Raw genomic sequence first — 20,870 nt, 5'->3', positions numbered from 1 at the left:
AATTAATTCCTTTTTTGTTCCGTCATGTCAGAACAGTGGCCACATGGTAGACTGGGGTGAGCACAGTTCTGGTCAGAAGCCCAGAGTTGGAAGATTCCCATTACTACTTGCACGCTCTGTTTCCTTAGTTAAATCAACCTCTCCAAGACGAAGATTTTTTCATCTTTATGAGGGGACAATACTTACCTGATGGGATTGTTTTGAGGACATTAAAGCATTATAAAAATGTCAAATATTATTTTAAATCTAAGTTAATTTTTTGTTATACATGTAATTTTTTTTTTTTTTTGCGGTACGCGGGCCTCTCACGGTTGTGGCCTCTCCCGTTGCGGAGCACAGGCTCCGGACGTGCAGGCTCAGCGGCCATGGCTCATGGGCCCAGCCGCTCCGCGGCACGTGGGATCCTCCCGGACCAGGGCACAAACCTGTGTCCCCTGCATCGGCAGGCAGACTCTCAACCACTGTGCCACCAGGGAAACCCATACGTGTAATATTTTAAATTTCAAATAAAATGCTTTGTGATTAAGGTTAGCTCTAAAACAACTCATTTTTTTTCTTTTGCCTTCATTTAATTTTCTGTAAAGAAAACTACCTTTCAGTTCCTTTGGCTTAAATTTTCATGAATGCATCTATTTCCAAATGGCTTTGTTTATACATCCATTCCTCTATTTTCTAACATCAATATTATTGTCCAAGGTCCCAACCAGAATTCTTAATTGAGAAGAGTTATTTGTGTACAGGATATGCATTTGGCATGTAAGAATAACAATTTCAGGGCTTGCTGTTCTTCACTTCTCCCTCCCTAAATTGTTTACTTTCGAGGTATAGTCAGGATTCTTGTGTTTCAGGTTGTTTTTCGCAACAAATTGAGTGTACACCTTAATCATGTACATAAACAAAGTTAAACCCCTGTGCCATAAAAGGCTTGAAGAAACTTGCATGCTACACATTTTTTCTTTTCCCAAACATTTTCATGACTTTCCTCCTCACTGCATTACTGTCCTCCTCAGAGAGGTCTGTCCTGGTTACCTTATGTACAATCACAGCTCAAGTCACTCTCCCTGTCCTCTTGCCCTCCTTTAGTTTTCTTAATAGAACTTAATCACAACTTGGTATTTCATTATATATCTATTTATTGTTTAATTTCTCTGTTAGAATGTAAGCATCATGAGGGCAGGGACAGTTTGCTGATGTACCCCCAACATATAGACTAATATAGGTACATAGTAGGTACCCAGTGAGCATTTGTTGAGTAAATGAGGGATCTTCAAAGGAGAAGATGGCAAGGAATTAGACCTGGGTCCAAATCTCAGTTCAACCGCTTACTAGCTATATAACCTGGAATAAGTTCTAGGCTTCAGTTTTGGTTTGTTTTCAAATTCATAAAGCATAATAATAATAATTTCATAGACTTATTAATTTATAGACCTGAGTGTTAAATAATGCATTTAAAGCTAAACTTAGTAAATAGTAATTGTGCAATAAATGTCAAATAATATCTGTTGCTAGTAATCCTAAAATATTAGCTGTTAACCCTCTTAGGTATCTTACTTTATAGTTCTGAGTACTTTTACAGGTAATTTTTAAGGTTTTATTTATATTTTTCTAAGGAACTCAAAATGAAATTTCTGCTTAAACTTTATTATTTTACATAGACTACTTTTGTAACTATAAGAATATCATTAAAATATTTTAGAAATCTAAAGCAAGATTTCTCAACCACAGCACTATTGACATATGGGGGCAGATCATTTTTTGTTGATGCTGGGGCTATCCTGTGCATTGTAGGATGTTTAGCAGCATCCCTGCCTCTGTGCACAAGAAGCCAGTAGCAACCCTCACCACTGTAGTGGCTACCAAAAAGTTTCTCCAGACAGATGCCTGGAGGGGAAAAATTGCCCCTGGTTGCCACTGACTGACCTGAAGGAATTCCAGTGCTGAAGGGATGAACTACATAATTAATATGCCTGTAGACATAAACTTAAAAGTGTGTGGTTTTCTTTATCTGATTATATTTCTCTTAATTTGAAATAATACAAATTTCTAGGAAAAAGTTAATAGCCTGACTGGCCAGAGAATGTTTTGTAAAGTATAATATATCATTACAAAAGGACTACTTGGGAATTTTCATTTCTTAATCATAGGTATCTACACCCTAGTCTGCAAACAGAGTATATTACACATTGTCATTTTAAATTATGTTTTACTGATACTGCCTTTTTATATTTAGGTTAATTAAAGAAAATAAGAAGCATCAGGAACTTATCTTAGACATTTGTTCAGAAAAAGACAATTTAAGAGAAGAACTAAAAAAAAGAACAGAAACAGAGAAGCAGCATATGAACACAATTAAACAGGTAAAAAGACAAAAATCTTTAAAGTCTGTTCTTCAATATGTAAAATGAATACATTCCTGAATATTTGTGTGTAAATTGAAGTTCTGTAAGTTAAATCGTACTTTAAATGGAGAAGATTGCTTGGTATGTGAAGCATTCTCTTTTATGAACTGGGAATCATAGTTGATCTTTCTGTTTTATATAAATTAATATTTCTATGTGATATGTGTGAGTGTATTCTATATATAATAGAAATCTGAGCGGGAAAGACTATTTGTTTGGCAGTCAAATAGATTGTTTTGGAAGAAGCAGTATATACTTAAAAGTTTATATCTGGCATTAGAATGTTTTCAAGCTTATAGTTTAATATGTTTCCATTCTCAGTATTTTGTGAACTATACTGAAGACTGGCTCTCTTCAGACTTTATCTGGTGAGCTAGCTTCCCCAGCCTTGCCTTTTCTTTCTTTGTTTCTTTTCTTTTTTTTAAATGTACTGTGATGCTTGGATTGACAAAGTTCATCTTTGTTTCTTTTTTTTTTTCTTTCTCTGTTTCTTTTTTTTTTTTTTTTTTAATGTACTGTGATGCTTGGATTGACAAAGTTCATATTCAAGACTGGTAGCAAAGCTCAGCTGCTCTTTATCTTTCTGAGCTGCTTTTTCTTCTGTGGGAAGGATTAGAAACATTGTAGCCTTAAAAGTCTTTCTTTTTGCCTCATCTTTCACAGAAAGCTATATAATGAAAATAAAAGTAAACAGCTGGTAGTAATATAATAAAAAACCAAGTTTCACTTACCTATGCCTTGGTATACTTAATGAACATTTACATAGTTGGAAGGTGACCATATTTGTAAAATTTTACATATTTAATCCTGATTATTGTGTGGAAAGGGCTACTGCATGCAGACCAAACTTAGAATTTTAAAGTGTGAAGGTGCCTTAAAAGTAGCCTGAATCTATATTTTGGTAGGCAGGTCACTGCTGATGACCGGAAACTTCAGACTAAATAGATGGAGGTGAACCAGAGCTGTTCTTTTCATGAGCTTGTTAGTGGTTGTGCCTTTTTAAAAGAGAAAATTCGATTCACCATTCTTTTGCTAGCCAGTATAGCAGAGTTTACTTTCCTAATTTTATCTGTGAATCTGCACCACTTAATATGGCAGCCACTAGCCGTAGTGCTATTGAGCACTAAAAGGTGGCTAGTCCAAATTAAGAGGTGATGTAAGTGTGAAATACACACTTAATTTCAAAGACTTAGTACAAAAAAAGATAAAATGGCTGTTTTTCATGTTGATTACACGTTGATATGATATTTATAGGGTTTAATAAAACATTTATTTCACCTGTTTCTTTTTGCTTTTTAAAATGTGGCTACTAAAAAATTGTGGCTTAGGGGCTTCCCTGGTGGTGCAGTGGTTGAGAGTCCGCCTGCCGATACAGGGGACACGGGTTCGTGCCCTGGTCCGGCAGGATCCCACATGCCGCGGAGCGGCTGGGCCCGTGAGCCATGGCCGCTGAGCCTGAGCGTCCGGAGCCTGTGCTCCGCAATGGGAGAGGCCACAACAGTGAGAGGCCCGTGTACAGCAAAAATGAAAAAAAAAAAAAAATTGTGGCTTATATTTCTATTGGACAGTGTTGCTCTAAATAATTTTGTCATAAGGATAATTAGTAAACATGTACTATATGTAAACTAATATTTAGGGTTTTTTATAACAGCTTTATTGAGATATAATTCACATACCATATAATTCACTTATTTCAGTATACAGTTCAGTGGTTTTTAGTTGTGCAGGGTTTGTCACAATGTTAGAAAATTTTATCATACAAAAAACTCTGAATCCATTAGTAGTCACTCCTCATTTCCCTCCAACACCTTGCAGCTGTCTCCCCCCAGCCCTAGGGAACAACTAATCTACTTTCTGTCTCTCTATATATTTGCCAATTCTGAACATTTCATATAAATGGAATCCTATAATATGTGTCCTTTTCCTTCGTATAAGTGGAATCATATAATATCTGGCTTCTTTCACTTAGTGTAATGTTTTCAAGGTTTCAATCAAATTGTAGCTTGTATCAATACTTAAATTAATGGCCAAGTGGTATTCTGTTGTATAGGTATACAACATTTTATTTCCTTTCATCATCTGATGGATATTTGGGTTGTTTGCACTTTCTGGCTATTATTAATAATGCTGCGATGTAGAAGTTTTTGTGTGGACATATGCTTTCATTTCTTTTGGGTGTCTACCTAGGAGTAGAATTGTTGGGTCAAATGATAACTCTATGTTTAACTTACTGAGGAGCTGGCAGACTGTTTTCCAAAGTGGCTGCACCATTTTATATTCCTATCAGCAGTGTGTGAGGGTTTCATTTTCTCCACATCCTTGCCAATGCTTGTTATTATTGGACTTCTTTATTATAGCTATCCTAACGGTTGTGAAATGGTATCTCGTGATTTTGATATGCATTTCCTTAATCACCAATGAAATTACACATCTTTTCCTGTGCTTCTTGGCCATTTGTATATCTTAAATAGATACTTCTAGGGAAGTATTTTCTCTACCCATTTTTAAACTTTTTTATTGTTGAGTAGTGATAGTTCTTTTTATATTCTGGATTATAAACCTTTATCAGATATATGATTTGCAAATATTTCCTCCCATTCTGTGGATTTGTTTTCACTTTCTTGATAGTGTACTTGGACAAAAGTTTTAAATTTTGATGATGTCCAGTTTTATCTATTTTTTCTTTTAATTGCTTGTGCAGTTGGTGTCATATGTAAGACTCCATTGGCAAATCCACGATCATGAAGATTTACTCCTATGTTTTCCTCTAAGAGTTTTATAATTAGGCTTTTATATTTAGGTCTTGATTCTTTTTGAATTAATTTTTTTATATTGTATGATATACAACTTCATTCTTTTGTATATGGCTATCCAGTTGTCCCAGAACCATTTATTAAAAAGAGTATTCTTCCTCTATTGAATGGTCTTGGCATCCCTGTTGAAAACCAATTGATACATCAACTTATTTCTAGACTCTCAGTTCTGTTTCATTGATCTATTTGTCTTTCATTATGCTAATACCACACTATCTTGATTTCTGTTGTTTTGCAGTAAGTTTTGACATTGGGAAGTGTGAGTTCTCAAATTTTGTTCTTCTTTTCCAAGATAGTCTATTCTCAGTTTCTTGTATTTCCATATGAATCTTACTATCAACTTGTCATTCTACAGTGAAGCCAACTGGGTTTGTTAGGGATTGCATTGAATCTGTAGACTTCATTTGGAGAGTATTGCCATTTTAACAATATTATGTTTTTCAATTCACAAACAAGAGATTATCCTCCCATTTATTTAGATCTTTAATTTCTTTCTAAAGTGCTCTGTAGTTTTCGGAGTAATTTTTGCAATTCCTTCATTAAATTTATTCCTAGGTGGTTTATTCTTTTTGATGCTATTGTAAATGGAGTTGTTTTCTTAATTTCATTTTCAGATTGTTAATTACAAGTGTATATAAAACTTTATTTATTTTGCTGCATTGACTCTTCGTTGCTGCACGCAGGCCTCCCCTAGTTGTGGCACGCGGGGGCTACTCTTTGTTGTGGTGCGTGGGCTTCTCATTGCGGTGGCTTCTCTTGTTGTGGAGCATGGGCTCTAGGTGTGCAGGCTTCAGTAGTTGTGGGTCGTGGGCTCTAGAGTACAGGCTCAGAAGTTGTGGCGCATGGCTTAGTTGTTCCGCAGCATATGGGATCTTCCCGGACCAGGGCTTGAACCCGTGTCCCCTGCATTGGCAGGTGGATTCTTAACCACTGCGCCACCAGGGAAGTCCCAACAATTTTTTTATATTATATTCTGTAACTTGGCTGTACTTGTTTATTAGTTCTAAAATTTTTTGGCAGATTTCTTAGGATTTTCCATATATAAAATCATGTCCTCTGCATGTAGAGAGTTTTACTTCTTCCTTTCTCATCTGAGTGCTTTTTATTTCATCTCCTGCCTGATTTCCCTGGCTGGACCCTCCAATACAATGTTGAGTAGAGGTGGCAAGAGTAGATATCCTTCTCTCATTTCTGAAGCATTGTCTTTCACCACTAAGTACGGTGTTAGCTGTCGGCTTTTCATAGATGCTATCAGGTTGAAGAAGTTCCTTTTTATTCCTAGTTTGTTGAGTATTTTTATCATGAAAGAGTGTTGAATTTTACCAAATGCTTTTTCTACATCTGTTGAGATGATTATGTGTTTTTTGTTCTGTCGATATGGTGTATTACATTAACTGATTTTTGGATATTAAACCAACATAGTTTTACTGTGATAAATCCCTTTTGGTCATGGAGTATAATTCTTATATATTGCAGAATTTTTTGCTAGTATTTTGTTGAGAATTTTTCTGCCTATATTCATAAGAGCTATTGCTCTTGTAGCTTTCTTTTCTTGTGAGGTCTTTGTTTGGTTTTGGTGCAGCATAGTACTGACTTCACAGATTGAGTTGGGAAGTGTTCCTTTTTTTGGAGGGGGACAATTTGTGAAGAATTAGTATTAATTATTTAAATGTTTGGTAGAATATACCTATGTAGTCACGTGGACCTGAATTTTTCTTTGTGGGTAGTTAAAAAAATTTTTTTTTTTAACTAATTTAATCTCTTATTACAAGCATGCCTTTTTTAAAATTGCACTTCACCATATTGCACTTCATAAGATATTGTGGTTTTTACAAATTGAAGATTTGTGGCAACCTGTGTTGTCAGATGGTGGTTAGCATTTTTTAGCAATAAAGTATTTTTTAATTAAGGTATGTACAGTTTTTTTTAGACATAATGCTGTTGCACACTTAAAAGACTACAATATAGTGTATACATAAATTTAATATGCACTGGGAAACCAAAAAATTTGTGTGACTTGCTTTATTGCAGTACTTGCTTTATTACAGTGGTCTGGACTAAACCCGCAGTATCTCTTGAGATATGCCTGTGTAGGTCTATACAGATTTTCTATTTCTTCTTGAGCCAGTTTTGGTAGTTTGTGTCTTTCTAGGAATTGTGCATTTAATCTAAGTTAAATTGTTCATAATATTCATTCATAATTATTTATTTCTGTAAATTTCATTTACTTCTGTAAGGTCAGTATGTCCCTCTTTCGTTTTGATTCTTGTGATCAATCTAGCTAAAGGTTTGTCAGTTTTGTTGATCATTTCAAAGAAGCATTTTTTGTTTTGTTGATTTTTCTCCATTTTCCTATTCTCTATTTCATTACTTTCCTCTCTAATCTTCATTATTTCCTTTTTCTTACTGGCTTTAGATTAGTTTGCTCTTTTTTTTTTTTCCCAGTGTCTTAAGATGAAAGTTTAGTTTTGATTTGAGACCTTTCTTGTTTTTCAATAGTGATGTTTATAACTACAAATTTCCCGCTAAACACTGCTTTAGCTGCATCCCATAAATATGTTGTATCTTTATTTGTCACCTTATTTTCTACTTTCTCTTTGATTTCTCCCTTGGTCATTTAGATGTTGTTTAATTTTTACATATTTATGAATTGTCAAGTTTCTCTCTGTGTTACTGAGTTCTAATTTCATTCCATTATGGTTGTCAAAGGAAGATACTTTGTGCGATTTCATTGTTTTAAATTTATTGAGATTTGCTTTAAGACCTAGCATAGGTTCTGTCCTGAAGAATATTTCATGTTCACTTGAGGAGTAGGTGTATTCTGCTGTTGCTGAATGGAATGTTGTATAGATGTGTTAGATTTAGTTGTTACATAGTTGTGTTCAAGTCTCCTATTTCCTTGTTAATCTTCTTTCTAGTTCTGTTCATTACTAAAAGTGAGGTATTGAAGTCTCCAACTATTATTATTGAATTGTCCACTTCTTCATTTCTGTCAGTTATTGATTCATGTATTTTGGTGCTATATTACTAGGTGCATGTATATTTATAATTACCATACCTTTCTGCTGGATTGACCCTTTTATCATTATGAGATGAATCTAAAGTACCTTATTTTTTTTTTTTTTTTGGCTGTGCCACGTGGCTTGTGGGATCTTAGTTCTCCAACCAGGGATTGAACCCGCGTCCTCGGCAGTGAAAGCACAGAGTCCTAACCACTGGACTGACAGGGAATTCCCTAAAGTACCTTTGTAAATAGCATTTTGTTTTTTATTCCAGTCTGGATCTTGTTTTCTATTCCAGTCTGAAGATCTCTGCCTTTTGATATGATTATTTACTCATTTAATGTTATTGTTGACAGTTCGATTTTTGTCTACCATTTTTTAATTTTCTATATCTGTATTTTGTATATGTCTTTCTGTATGTTTCTGTTTTGTTTCCCTGTGTCTCATTTACTGCTTTATTTTGCATTAAGTAAATATGTAACATTAAAATTTTTTTCATGATATTTTCTGAATTATTTCATTGGTAATTACTCTAGAGCTTATCATCCATCTTATCAGAATCTGCTTCAGATTTATTCTGACTTAATTCTATTGATATATCAGAACATTGCTAACATTTACTTTTGATTTCTATGGCTGAAGTATATTCATTGCCATCTTTATGCTTGTTTACATTGTTTATATTTATTTGAAATATTGGTGGTCTGTTTGTTATAACTATAAAAATAATCTGGAAATAATTTTCTTTACAGTTAGAATCAAGAATAGAGGAACTTAATAAAGAAGTTCAAGCTTCCAAAGATAAAGTACTAGCTCAAGACATTGCAACTAAAAATGCAATTCAGCAATTACACAAAGAGATGGCCCATCGGATGGAACAGGTATTTTTCAAGGCATTATTATTATTAACTTTCTGATGATTCTTTGTATATTAAGTAACCTTTTAGACAGTTTTGGACATTAGTATTAGGATTAGGATTTAAAAAATGCTAAAGCAGGGGGCTTCGCTGGTGGCACAGTGGTTGAGAGTCTGCCTGCCGATGCAGGGGACACGGGTTCATGCCCCGGTCTGGGAAGATCCCACATGCCGTGGAGTGGCTGGGCGCATGAGTCATGGCCACTGGGCCTGCGCGTCCGGAGCATTTGCTCTGCAACGGGAGAGGCCACAACAGTGAGAGGCCCGCGTACTGCAAAAAAAAAGAAAAAAAAAATGCTAAAGCAATACATAAATGCATGCTAACAACAAAAAACTTCAACCTTTATTCCTGTGATTCTTTACAATATGCTTACCCTGAGCATTACGAATGTTATATATTTAAAATTTACACTATCAGTTCTCAAACCTTTTATACTAATTAAAGAGAAATGTAGAAGATAAGACATTAAGAAGTTGTTGGTTTTAGTAGACCCAAACATAGCTTCATTAGAATAACTTAGTGAGCTTTAAAAATATATATATTCTTGGGGACTTCCCTGGTGGCACAGTGGTTAAGAATCCACCTGCCAACGCAGGGGACACGGGTTTGATCCCTGGTCCGGGAAGATTCCCCCATGCCGTGGAGCAAATAAGCCCATACACCACAACTACTGAGCCTGCGCTCTAGAGCCTCCGAGCCACAACTGCTGAAGCCTGTGCACCTAGATCCCGTGCTCTGCAACAAGAGAAACCACCACAATGAGAAGCCCAGGCACTGCAACAAAGAGTAGCCCCCGCTCTCCGCAACTAGAGAAAAGCCCGCACACAGCAACAAAGATCCAGTGTAACCAAAAATAAATTTATAAGAGAAGAAATGTGTGTGTGTGTGTATATATATATTCTTGGGGACTTCCCTGGTGGTGCAGTGGTTAAGAATCCACTTGCCAGTGCAGGGGACACAGGTTCGAGCCCTGGTCCGGGAAGATCCCACATGCCACAGAGCAACTAAGCCCATGTGCCACAACTACTGAGCCTGCGCTCTAGAGCCCATGAGCCACAACTACTGAGCCCATGTGCCACAACTACTGAAGCCCACGCAGCTAGAGCCTGTGCTCCGCAACAAGAGGAGCCCCCGCAATGAGAAGCCCGCGCACCGCAACGAAGAGTAGCCCCCGTTTGTCGCATCTAAAGTCTGCACGCAACAACAAAGACCCAACGCAGTCATAAATAAATAAATGAATTTAAATATTTATATATATTCTTTGGAATTATATTTTAAAATAGAAACAAAATGATAGTAAAATGTGCACAATGACAATTCAAACCGTAAAACATGTCTTCTTCCAGACTTCTCCTCCCGCTCCGCACCCTCCCCAGAGGCAACCATTGATGCCAGTTTCCTGTACATATCCTTCTCAGAGTCCTTGTTGCATGGACAAGCATGTATATATTTCCTTTATTCCTCCCATCCTCCCCCCTGTTTTTAAACAAATGGCAACATACTACGCTCAGTACTCTGTATCTGTTTCCTCTCTCGTGATGAGTGTAGGTGAGGTTAATGATAGTAGCTGAAAACGGTTTACAAGGATTCACTTACTTAATATTCAGGATAACCCTAAGAGGTGGGTATTATTATGTAGATTTTGGAGATTGTTCCATTCAGTTGTTTCTAGATTGGCTTCATTCCTTTTCTCCCCTAACTTTTTGATTTGAGAATTTTTAAGCCTGTAGAAAAGGTAAAAGAATAGTAAAACGCACACTTGTTTACCCTTCACCTAGAGTCACCAAACCTGGTGAGTTTCGTTTAGAAATAGCTTCCTAGCATGAGTGTGCACACGTGCCTGCACACACATGTGTGCACTCCCCAGTTTCATTTTCCAGCTTGAGGTTTCTCCATTTCTCAGAACAGATATGTAGGATGTATCTGAACCTCAAATTTACAGGAGGGTAGAGTTAGTTATAAATTCTTAGGGCCTTTGTAGCATGTCTCCCTCAGTCCCACATGACCTCATATTGGTAAGTATTCAGCCCTAACGAAGCATTCTGGATTCCTGCTGCTTCTTAGATTTTTTGGCCCTGAAATTTCCCATACTTTCTTTCTTTTTTTTTTTTTTTTTTCTGTATGTGGGCCTCTCACTGTTGTGGCCTCTCCCGTTGCGGAGCACAGGCTCCGGATGCACAGGCTCAGCAGCCATGGCTCACTGGCACAGCTGCTCTGCGGCATGTGGGATCTTCCCGGACCGGGGCATAAACCCGTCTCCCCTGCATTGGCAGGCGGACTCTCAACCACTGCGCCACCAGGGAAGCCCTCCCATACTTTCTTGTGAGCTCAACTGTGCATTAAAAAAACATTTGTTGTACTTCATCTAAAATTTTAGGTGTTTTGAATGGGGAGGGTTCATCTGCCATACTTGGAGAAGCAGAACTACTTCTACAGTTTATCATAATTTTAGTTGACTATTGAATCCTATCAACTATGTTATTCATATCTTCATCCAAGTCAATGGTAAACATCTTAAAACTAGTCAAATCCGAAGACTTTTACTGACTGCTCTTTATCTGTGCCGTAATGGACTGACTTTCAATAGAAGCTTAAAGAGTAGTCAGTTATCTCATTTGATACTCCCAACAATCTATGAAGTAGGTGCTGCTATTATCTGGGGTGGGATATAGAAATGTGAACTCTTAGCACCCCAGGTTATTCTTTTTTTTTTTTAATACATTTGTTTTATTTATTTATTTAAATTTTAATTTATTTATTTATTTTTGGCTGTGTCGTGTCTTAGTTGCGACAGGCGGGCTCTTCATTGCACTGCGCGGGCTCCTCTCTAGTTGTGGTACGCAGGCTTCTCTAGTTGTGGCACGAATGCTCCAGAGCGCATGGGCTGTGTAGTTTGCAGCACACGGGTTCTCTAGTTGAGGTATACGGGCTCAGTAGTTGTGGCGCACGGGCTTAGTTCCCCTGTGGCATGTGGGATCTTAGTTCCCCAACCAGGGATCGAACCTGCATCACCTGCATTGGAAGGCAGATTCTTTACCACTGGATCACCAGGGAAGTCCCACCCCAGGTTATTCTTTTGCAGCTGATTCAGGGATGACTCTGGGTAACAGGACATTCTGGTGCATATCCCCTCCTGTAGTAAGAACCTTGTAATATGTTATCTCATGTATTATAATTATCTGTTTTCTGCTTCTTATCTCTTAACTTCAGTGAAGTTTCCATGTTGCTACCAGGTATCTTTTTAAAACACAATTTAATTTAATAAAATTTAAAACACCTTTTATTAAATCTGTCTTTGGCTTCTCTTTGCCTGTAGGATAAAATCTCAAATCATTAGCATGACAAGAAGAGAAGTCCTTCTTCCTTTCAGGATCTGATCTCTACCTCCTTTTCTGTTTTATAACTACTTCCTCTCCACTGCAATCAACACACCAAATTTAATCACTACAGAATAATTTAATGTCCTCTAAATATATCATGCTATTTTATACTTTTCGGCATTTGAGCCTAAAATAACCACATGATAACCACTCTAGCTTGAATTCCTTTCCTTGACTGATCCCTTTACTGAGTCCTTCAATGTCTAGCTCAAGTATAGCACCTAGTTCAAGTACAAATAGCATCTTTTACCCTTCATGCCAACCCTTCCCAGGGACTGTTAGTATTTTTGTATTTTCAAAGAACTTTGTACATTCATCCACTAGAAATTGTTTCATAATCTTCGTTTATGTGTTGTTCTTACTAGGTAGTGAGCTCTTCCAGGACTTACCATGGCTTATTCTTCATTGTGTTCCCAAAAGCTAATCCATTATCTAAGCATTAAGTTATCATGGAACTGGACTTCTTTTAAAGTTGACATTACCATTAGTTGACTTTTTCTAAGTACAGTTATTCAATTGTCTAAAAATCTAGCTAATTCTGTCAGCCAATTCCATCACGGTTTTGTCAATCATTTGTCCACAAGCATGTCATCAAATCCTCAGGGATCTCTGCCATCCCTATTCCAGTGTTTTCTTTAATTTCTCTTGAAAATTATTAGGCTATTTCAATGGGGGGAAAATCCCCCCAATTGGATGATTTTTTAAAATACTTATATGTATAATATTTTGAGTGGTTACTCGATGTGCTTATCAGCTGTAGCAGAACTTCATGAAACATTTTTTGTCAGTCACTTTCATCAGAGCATAGGAGGTTTCCCCACATTATCCTAACGCTAAACCTACTTCAATTCAGTTATAGTATTAGTTGGAGTTTACCACTAGATGCCATTGAAGGTCTTAAAGTTTAAGGATCCATCTTCTGTAAAATAAGTATGTGCTTCATCATATTTGCGAACTATGAATTTACTTAAATGAAGGGCTATCTGTAGAAGTTTTCATTGTATGAAATTTCACAGTATGGAGTACCAGCTTATAGTTACAGAGAATTTTAAGTTAGTATATAGATAGATGTCACACCTAATCCAATTAGGTATTTCTTGTTAAAATGCCAAATACTTTTCATACAGAGGAACCCAGCGATCACTAATTAGCATATTACTTACTTTTTTGTGAGGGAGCTAAGATTATAGATTTTAGAAATTGTCAGCCATAGACTCAGGATCCTGACAGAAAAGAGAAACTGGTGATTTGGGGAGAATTTCATAAAAGGACTCTTTACAAAGGTATGGGTGAGATTTAGGGAGTCCAACCTGGGAAAATGCAGGATCCTGGGGCTGCTGGAGGAGCCATCATCACTCTTTGGGCTAAAGGAATAAGGAGACGGTGCAGGTAGTACAACCCAGAGAAGGTAGTTGCATAGAGAGGTCACCTGACAGGAACAGTGTATGATTCTGGAGGAGCCAGATCTCATTCTCTGCCTACCCTCCTAATCTTCTGCTTAGTGCCTCCTGTTGGCCAAACCCAACTGGAAGTATGAGGGCAAAGAAACTTGTTGATATGGTCCCTGATGGTCACTTTCCCAGAGCACAGGGTGGGCTAGGAAAGAATGGAAAAGTGATCTGAAGGAGTAAGCAGAAAATAGCAACCATATTAGCTAAAGGAAAAGGAATAGGAAAGGGAAGAAGCAAATATTAATGATATTAATTTGTTCATTGTATCATTTCTCTTTTTTAAAATTTCATGACACAGGTCCTGAAAATCTTGTGTAAAAGACCAAAAAATACATTGGTGATATTATAGGAAAATATTATTTGTTTTAATTAATTTTTATTTGAAAAATATTTTTTATTAATGCTAGATATTATTTTCAAAGGCTAACAAGAAATGTGAAGAGGCACGCCAGGAAAAAGAAGCAATGGTAATGAAGTATGTAAGAGGCGAGAAGGAATCTTTAGACCTTCGAAAGGAAAAAGAGATACTTGAAAAAAAACTTAGAGATGCAAATAAAGAATATGAGAAAAACACTAACAAAATTAAGCAACTTTCTCAGGAGAAAGGACGGCTGCACCAGCTGTACGAAACAAAGGTATAACTTTTGATATTGTATCTTATTTGAAACTTACTCTCTTTGCTTTTCCTTATTTAATCAAATAATCATAACTTAACATGGTTCAACCACTGTTAAACATAAAGTTGTTTTTCTTAGTTTACCTTCAAAGAATGCTTTAATAATTCCAATATCTTGTTACTTAGCTGCAAAAAGTTTTTCCTATGAAAAGATGAGAAACTGACATGTTGTTTATTAGACAGATCTTTTTAAAAACTTTCTTTTAAAATCTACATGTTGAAGAAATGACTTTGTGCTTCAAAGGAAGATTTTATTTTGGTAAAAGATATACATGGTGTGTCAAAATGTGAGTAGTTTTTGAGCCAGAAGTATACTTTGACCAGAATCTTAATGTAACACTTACTTACATATCATAGAATTCATATTTTACTTGTAGAAAAACATGTTCTTACATGCTGTCCAAGGAGATTTAATTACTGTGCTATTTAGAATCCTTGCTATTAGCTAGCATCCTCATGGCGTAGTCTTGTGTCCAGTAGGTTATCATTTCTTGGTAATCAATGGTATTTTTTATTAATTAACTTTTAGTTCAGGAATGTTGTCATTGTTCTCAAGAATTCTGGCAAAACCAATTTAATTCATATTTCACCTTAATGTCAGCCAGTTGAGAAGAATCAGAAAGGTGTGCTTATACTCACAGTGTACTAGTTGGTTAAGATATAAATGTTAATCACCTTATGTCTATTAATTGGTTTTAGGCTTTTACTGTCCTCTTATGAATTGAACTTTAAGTCAGTTTATAGGCCATAATGTGCTAGCCCTGAATTATAGTGTTATTGCATTGATTATCTTGAGATATAAAAGATACACAAATGATTGGTTGGTTGTTTAAATGAAAAATATGACCTGGTGATATTATTTTAGGAAGGTGAAACTACTCGACTCGTCAGAGAAATAGACAAATTAAAGGAAGATATCAACTCTCAAATCATTAAAGTAAAATGGGCACAAAACAAATTAAAAGCAGAAATGGATTCACACAAGGTGAGTACTGTAATACAGTGGAAAAATTATTAGAATCAGTTTTAAGAGCACATGCAGTAATAGTTATTAATGAGGCATAAAGCTTAGTGACTCCTGTAGGATAGCTTGGGCCTGAATATTTGGTGATCATAAAAAGATACTTCCTTGCATAATTTACATATTAAATTGGATAGAATGTTGTTTTATCATTCATTGTTTTTAACCCCTCAATGACTTTGTTCTTTAAGCATTTTTAGTGTTCTATATTTTATATTAAACATTGTCAGGTTCGGGGGAAGAGAATATGTAGGTTATCAAAATTGAAAGTAAACTCTGGAAATTCTTAAAAAAATGTTAGTGATGATACAATTCTTATAATCAAGAAATATGAATTTTTATTTAAATATAAACATAACAAAGAAAGTTTCCTTATCTGTTTATTATGAATATAATTCTATTGGTATTGTGTATAATGAATATCATATTATTAAACAATATAATAAAAAGTGGTGATAAAGGCTGGTACCTGATGCCATAATTTTAAGCAGTAACTGAACTGGTATAAGCAGTAATAAAAATCTGAAGATGATAGAATGTGAAGTAAAAAAAAAAACTTTGAAATATGATTTAAACAAAAGAGGCATGTTATTTATAACAGTTACCACGTTTTCAAAAATAGGCTTAATGATATTGTTTAAATTATCATTGGCATCTCTTTAAATAATCCTAAGTCGGTAGAACTGTTAACCTTCGGATATTTGTATATTATAATATCAGAGAAAACTGTAGGGAGAAGTGTCTGTTGACAGTGGTCAGAGATAGGTTAGAGAATGGTAGGTTTCTGAGCTAATTGCTGATCAGCAAATGAGTGTTAGGAAACTATATGGGCAGAGAAAGAACTGCCAGAAGGAGTAGGGGCAACAATCCTTAGGGCTCACACAGGGCTACAAACCATTTGAAATTGTATTCGACACAGGAATCTCTCAATTGCTATGTTTTGAATAAATGAAGTGAGTACCTACTATGTATCAGGCTCTGTTTTAGTTATTGATGATATAGAAGTGGGGGGGTAAAACAGATAAAGTTCTGTTCTCTATCTCTCTCTCCTTCTTGTTGTTGAGCTAATATTCTCATATTTTAAAAAACAATATTTGAAAAAGCCTTCAAATGTTTAAATTTTAAAAGTAACACAGTTTTAATATAAGTGAAATTATTTTTAAAAGACCTGCAACTGAAAGTATGTAAGTAGGCACTTAATTGTATGGTAGGTTTATCCAAAACCAAAATGATGTATAAGAAGCCGTGTGTGAAGGATAGATGCAACTTACATTAAGAGATGACAGGAAAGGCATTCCAAGTGGAGGAACAGCAAGATAAGAGAGAAAAGGGAGATGAATATTTGGTGTTTGAGAAAACCAACCTAACTAGAACAGAAGGTTTATGTTAGGTATTCCTTCGTTAATTCAACATTTATTACATGAACAATTAATATGTGGCAACTACTGAGCTAGGTGTTATCCAGAAGCTGTATCCTCAGTGGGGGAAGCATGTAAGCTGCTGTACAATGTATCAAGTGTTACAATCTAGGGATTCCCTGGATTCTATCTATGGGAAGGCAGAATAGCAACTTCTACCCCTTTCTGAAGGGAAGCTACTAGGAGGAGATGATACCTAAACTCTCATTTGAAATCCACATGATAGCCCAAATTATGGGACTGGATGGGTACTCTGAAGGAGAATGTTGGAGCTACAGGGTAGGGCTGTACTGGGACAGTCACCACAGGAAGTCTAGCTAGTCAAGGAGACAGCGAAGGCAATGATGAAGTGGGCAAAAACAGGAGTATGTTGTCTTGTAAACAGAGGAAGGCTATTCAGAGTCAGGAGTGATCAGAACTGGAACAGGTAAGTCAAGAAGAAGAAATGAGAAAAAGCAATTGGATTTGATGAGAAAGTAGTCCCTGCAGACCTTCAGAATTGTTATTTTAGGAGAGTAGTTAGGAACAGAAACCAAATTGCAGCATGAATCTGTAAAAAAGTTTTGAATAGATACCTTGGCCATAAACCAAACAATTGACTTTTATATGGATCTACAAAGAACTGCTTAAACACTTTGCTCTTTTTGTCTTTTCAGGTTAGTAACTTCTAGTGATTTGATGAAAACTCTATCAAATTTAACTTTATTTAATGACTATCAATTAACTGTTCAGGCCACATTTAGTTTTTTGTCAGAAGCATAAAATGTTATTACTAAAATAGTATCTGACTCCAGTGGCAGTGCTACGACAAGAGCTTTCTCTACTGTCTGGTCATTGTTCTCACCATTCATCACATCACTATGCCAACCTTGTTGCTGTCTGTAAAGGAAAAACCCAGTTTTCCTTCATAGGGAAAAATCCAGTTCTCCCTACTGTGGGTTTCTTCCCTTTGTGTCTCTTTTACTTTTACACAGAACACTTCACTTCTGTCACTTCTGGTTACCAATGTGAGAAGGCTTTACCCCACAACAAGCAATTCTCTGTGATACCAGCTGAGTGGCCTGCAACTTAACTCAGTTTTGACACTATCGATCCAGAGATAGTGTCAGATCCCACAGGTTAAAGGCTCAGTCCCACAAGACTTCCCCCACCTCCCACTTCAGGCACCAGTCCCAAGCCCAGGTTATCACCTGTTCTTCTGATCAACTGGCTATAGATTGAAGGTTCTAACAACCCCCTTGCCTTGGGTTCAAAAATTTGCCACAGTACCACACAGAACTCAGGGAATGAGTACAGTTATCTACCTTTACCAGTTTATTAAAGGACATTATAAAGGGTCAGATGAACAGTCAGATGAAGAGATACATAAGGTGAGGTCTGGGAAGGTCCCAAGTGCAGGAGCTTCTGTCCCTCTGGAGTTAGGGTGTGTCACCTTCTCGATATTGGATGTGTGCACCATCTGGAAGCTCCCCGAGCCTCATACTTTTGTTTTTTTGTGGAGGCTTCATCACATAGGCTTGAGATTGATCATTAACTCCATTTTTACCCTTCTGCCTTCTCAAGGGAATGGGGGACAGGGTTGAAAAGTCCAAGCTTCTAACCATGACTTGGTCTTTCTGGGGACCAGCTGTCATCCAGAAGTCCAGTCAGAGTCACCTCAGTAGAACAAAAGATACTCCTATCACTTGGGAAATTATGAGGATTTCAGGAGCTCTGTGGCAGGAACAGAGGTTAAAGACCAGTATTAGAACAAGAGATGCTCCTAATGTTTTTATCATTTAAAAAATTACAAGGGTTTTAGGAGCTCTGTGCCAGGAACTGGGGACAGAGACCAATATATATTTTCTATCATCTCACATTGTCTTTTTGTCAATGCAGGAAACCAAAGATAAACTCAAAGAGACAACAACAAAATTAACTCAAGCAAAGGAAGAAGCAGATCAAATTCGGAAAAATTGTCAGGATATGATAAAAACATATCAGGTATGCTTAAATTTTTGAATAGATTAGTAACAAATTATGCCAGATATCAGTACTCTTGTTTCATAAATTTTTGTATCTACAATATTCGAAGTGTGGAATGGATTTGGTAGGGCAGCTAAATTAAATACAGGCTATTTCCTATGTTAAAGTACTTGCAGGTTAAATAGAGATCTTACTAGAGAAGTTTTTAACCAAATAAAAACACTAGAAAACGTTAGAAGAATGAAGAGTACAAGAAAATGTATAACTTAAAAAAAGAGCCCATTCTATTATGTTATATATGTTAAGTATGCTCTTCTAGTTGGTGCAAAATTGACGTATTTAAAATCTTTGAATACAGTCATCAATTTTACATACATGAGCTATGTATTTCACGATGAGGAAACTTAATTGCAAAAGCCTTCTTCACATTTCAAAGCATAAAACTTTAAAAATTGTCATACTTTTGTCATTTCTTTCCCATTAGGAATCAGAAGAAATTAAATCAAATGAGCTTGATGCCAAGCTTAGAGTCACAAAAGGAGAACTTGAAAAACAAATGCAAGAAAAATCTGACCAGCTAGAAGTGAGTAGCTTTGTTCTTTGTATACCTTGGATGGTATAATATAGAGGAGAGAAACAACAAGTACTTATTGCCAGCTACTTTAAGGCCTTCTGGAAGGAGCAGGTAATAAATTTTAGATCTGGTTTAGTATATAATGATTTGTGGTTTCTTTTAAACTTTTTTAAAGATGCATCATGCCAAAATAAAGGAACTAGAAGATCTGAAGAGGACATTTAAGGAGGGCATGGATGAGCTACGAACACTGAGAACAAAGGTAATTCAGTCTTTAGGCATGACTCCAGAGGAAGGATAACTATCTTTAATTTTGTACTCATTCTGATTTTTAAATCTTGGGGAAAGGATATTTATATAGAAATATTCCAAAATCAAATAGTAGCATGTCAATTCCCTAGCAACAAAATTGACTCTTAGAGAAATAAGTGTCTTCCATTTCAGTCCCTTTAAAGTGTTTGCCACACATTCCTGTTTCACAGCACATTTGCTTTGTCTATAAGTTATCCTTGGTCCTCTGTTACATGGGCTTTAGAGCTGTGTCAGAAAATAATAGAAAGGGACTGCCCTGGTGGTGCAGTGGTTAAGAATCTGCCTGCCAATGCAGGGGACACAGATTCGAGCCCTGGACTGGGAAGATCCCACATGCCACGGAGCAACTAAGCCCGTGTGCCACAACTGCTGAGCCTGTGCTCTACAGCCCGTGAGCCACAACTACTGAGCCTGCGTGCCTAGAGCCTGTGTTCCGCAACAAAGAGAAGCCACCACAATGAGAAGCCTACGCACCGCAACGAAGAGTAGCCCCGCTTGCTGCAACTAGAGAAAGTAGAGAAAGCCTGCACGCAGCAATGAAGACCCAATGCAGCCAAAAATAAATAAATAAAATTAATTAATGAGAAAAGAAAAGAAAGAAAATAATAGAAAACGTTTACATTTCTCCTAGGTATATTTAATAGTCTTGTATACAGTTTTTAAAAAAAAATGCTTTGTTGCTTGTTTATTTATTTATTTATTTATTTATTTGACTGTGTTGGGTCTTAGTTGCAGCACACAGGATCTTCGTTGCATCATGCGGGGTCTTTCGTTGTGGCATGTGGGCTCTTCATTGCAGCGCGCAGGCTTCTCTCTAGTGTGGCACATGGGCTCAGTAGTTGCAGCATGCAGGCTCTCTTAGTTGCAGGCTCTCACGTGGGCTCTAGAGCACGCAGGCTAAGTAGTTGCGGTGCATGTGCTTAGTTGCCCTGCAGCATGGGG

The 20,870-nt window shown here is 36.5% G+C and overlaps 1 protein-coding gene across 2 annotated transcripts in view; it reads left to right on the top strand.

Moving 5' to 3' along the window:
• Positions 1-20,870, top strand: part of CCDC186 (coiled-coil domain containing 186) — a 48,393-nt gene that overhangs the window by 12,390 nt on the left and 15,133 nt on the right. Inside the window, exons 3-10 of one of the 2 annotated variants that reach the window (XM_024756033.1) lie at positions 2,231-2,357; positions 8,967-9,095; positions 10,478-10,573; positions 14,385-14,597; positions 15,504-15,623; positions 18,956-19,060; positions 19,527-19,625; positions 19,792-19,878. In XM_024756033.1, coding sequence (XP_024611801.1) covers positions 2,231-2,357; positions 8,967-9,095; positions 10,478-10,573; positions 14,385-14,597; positions 15,504-15,623; positions 18,956-19,060; positions 19,527-19,625; positions 19,792-19,878 — 976 coding nt within the window. The remainder of the gene's footprint in view (positions 1-2,230; positions 2,358-8,966; positions 9,096-10,477; positions 10,574-14,384; positions 14,598-15,503; positions 15,624-18,955; positions 19,061-19,526; positions 19,626-19,791; positions 19,879-20,870) is intronic. The other variant, XM_024756034.1, reaches the window with a different exon arrangement.

Source organism: Neophocaena asiaeorientalis, unplaced genomic scaffold (assembly GCF_003031525.2).
Source record: "Neophocaena asiaeorientalis asiaeorientalis breed wild unplaced genomic scaffold, Neophocaena_asiaeorientalis_V1.1 scaffold85, whole genome shotgun sequence".
NCBI classification, from domain to species: domain Eukaryota; kingdom Metazoa; phylum Chordata; class Mammalia; order Artiodactyla; family Phocoenidae; genus Neophocaena; species Neophocaena asiaeorientalis.
Note: the sequence above shows the minus strand (reverse complement) of the source record. Positions and strands in the feature narration are given on the sequence as shown.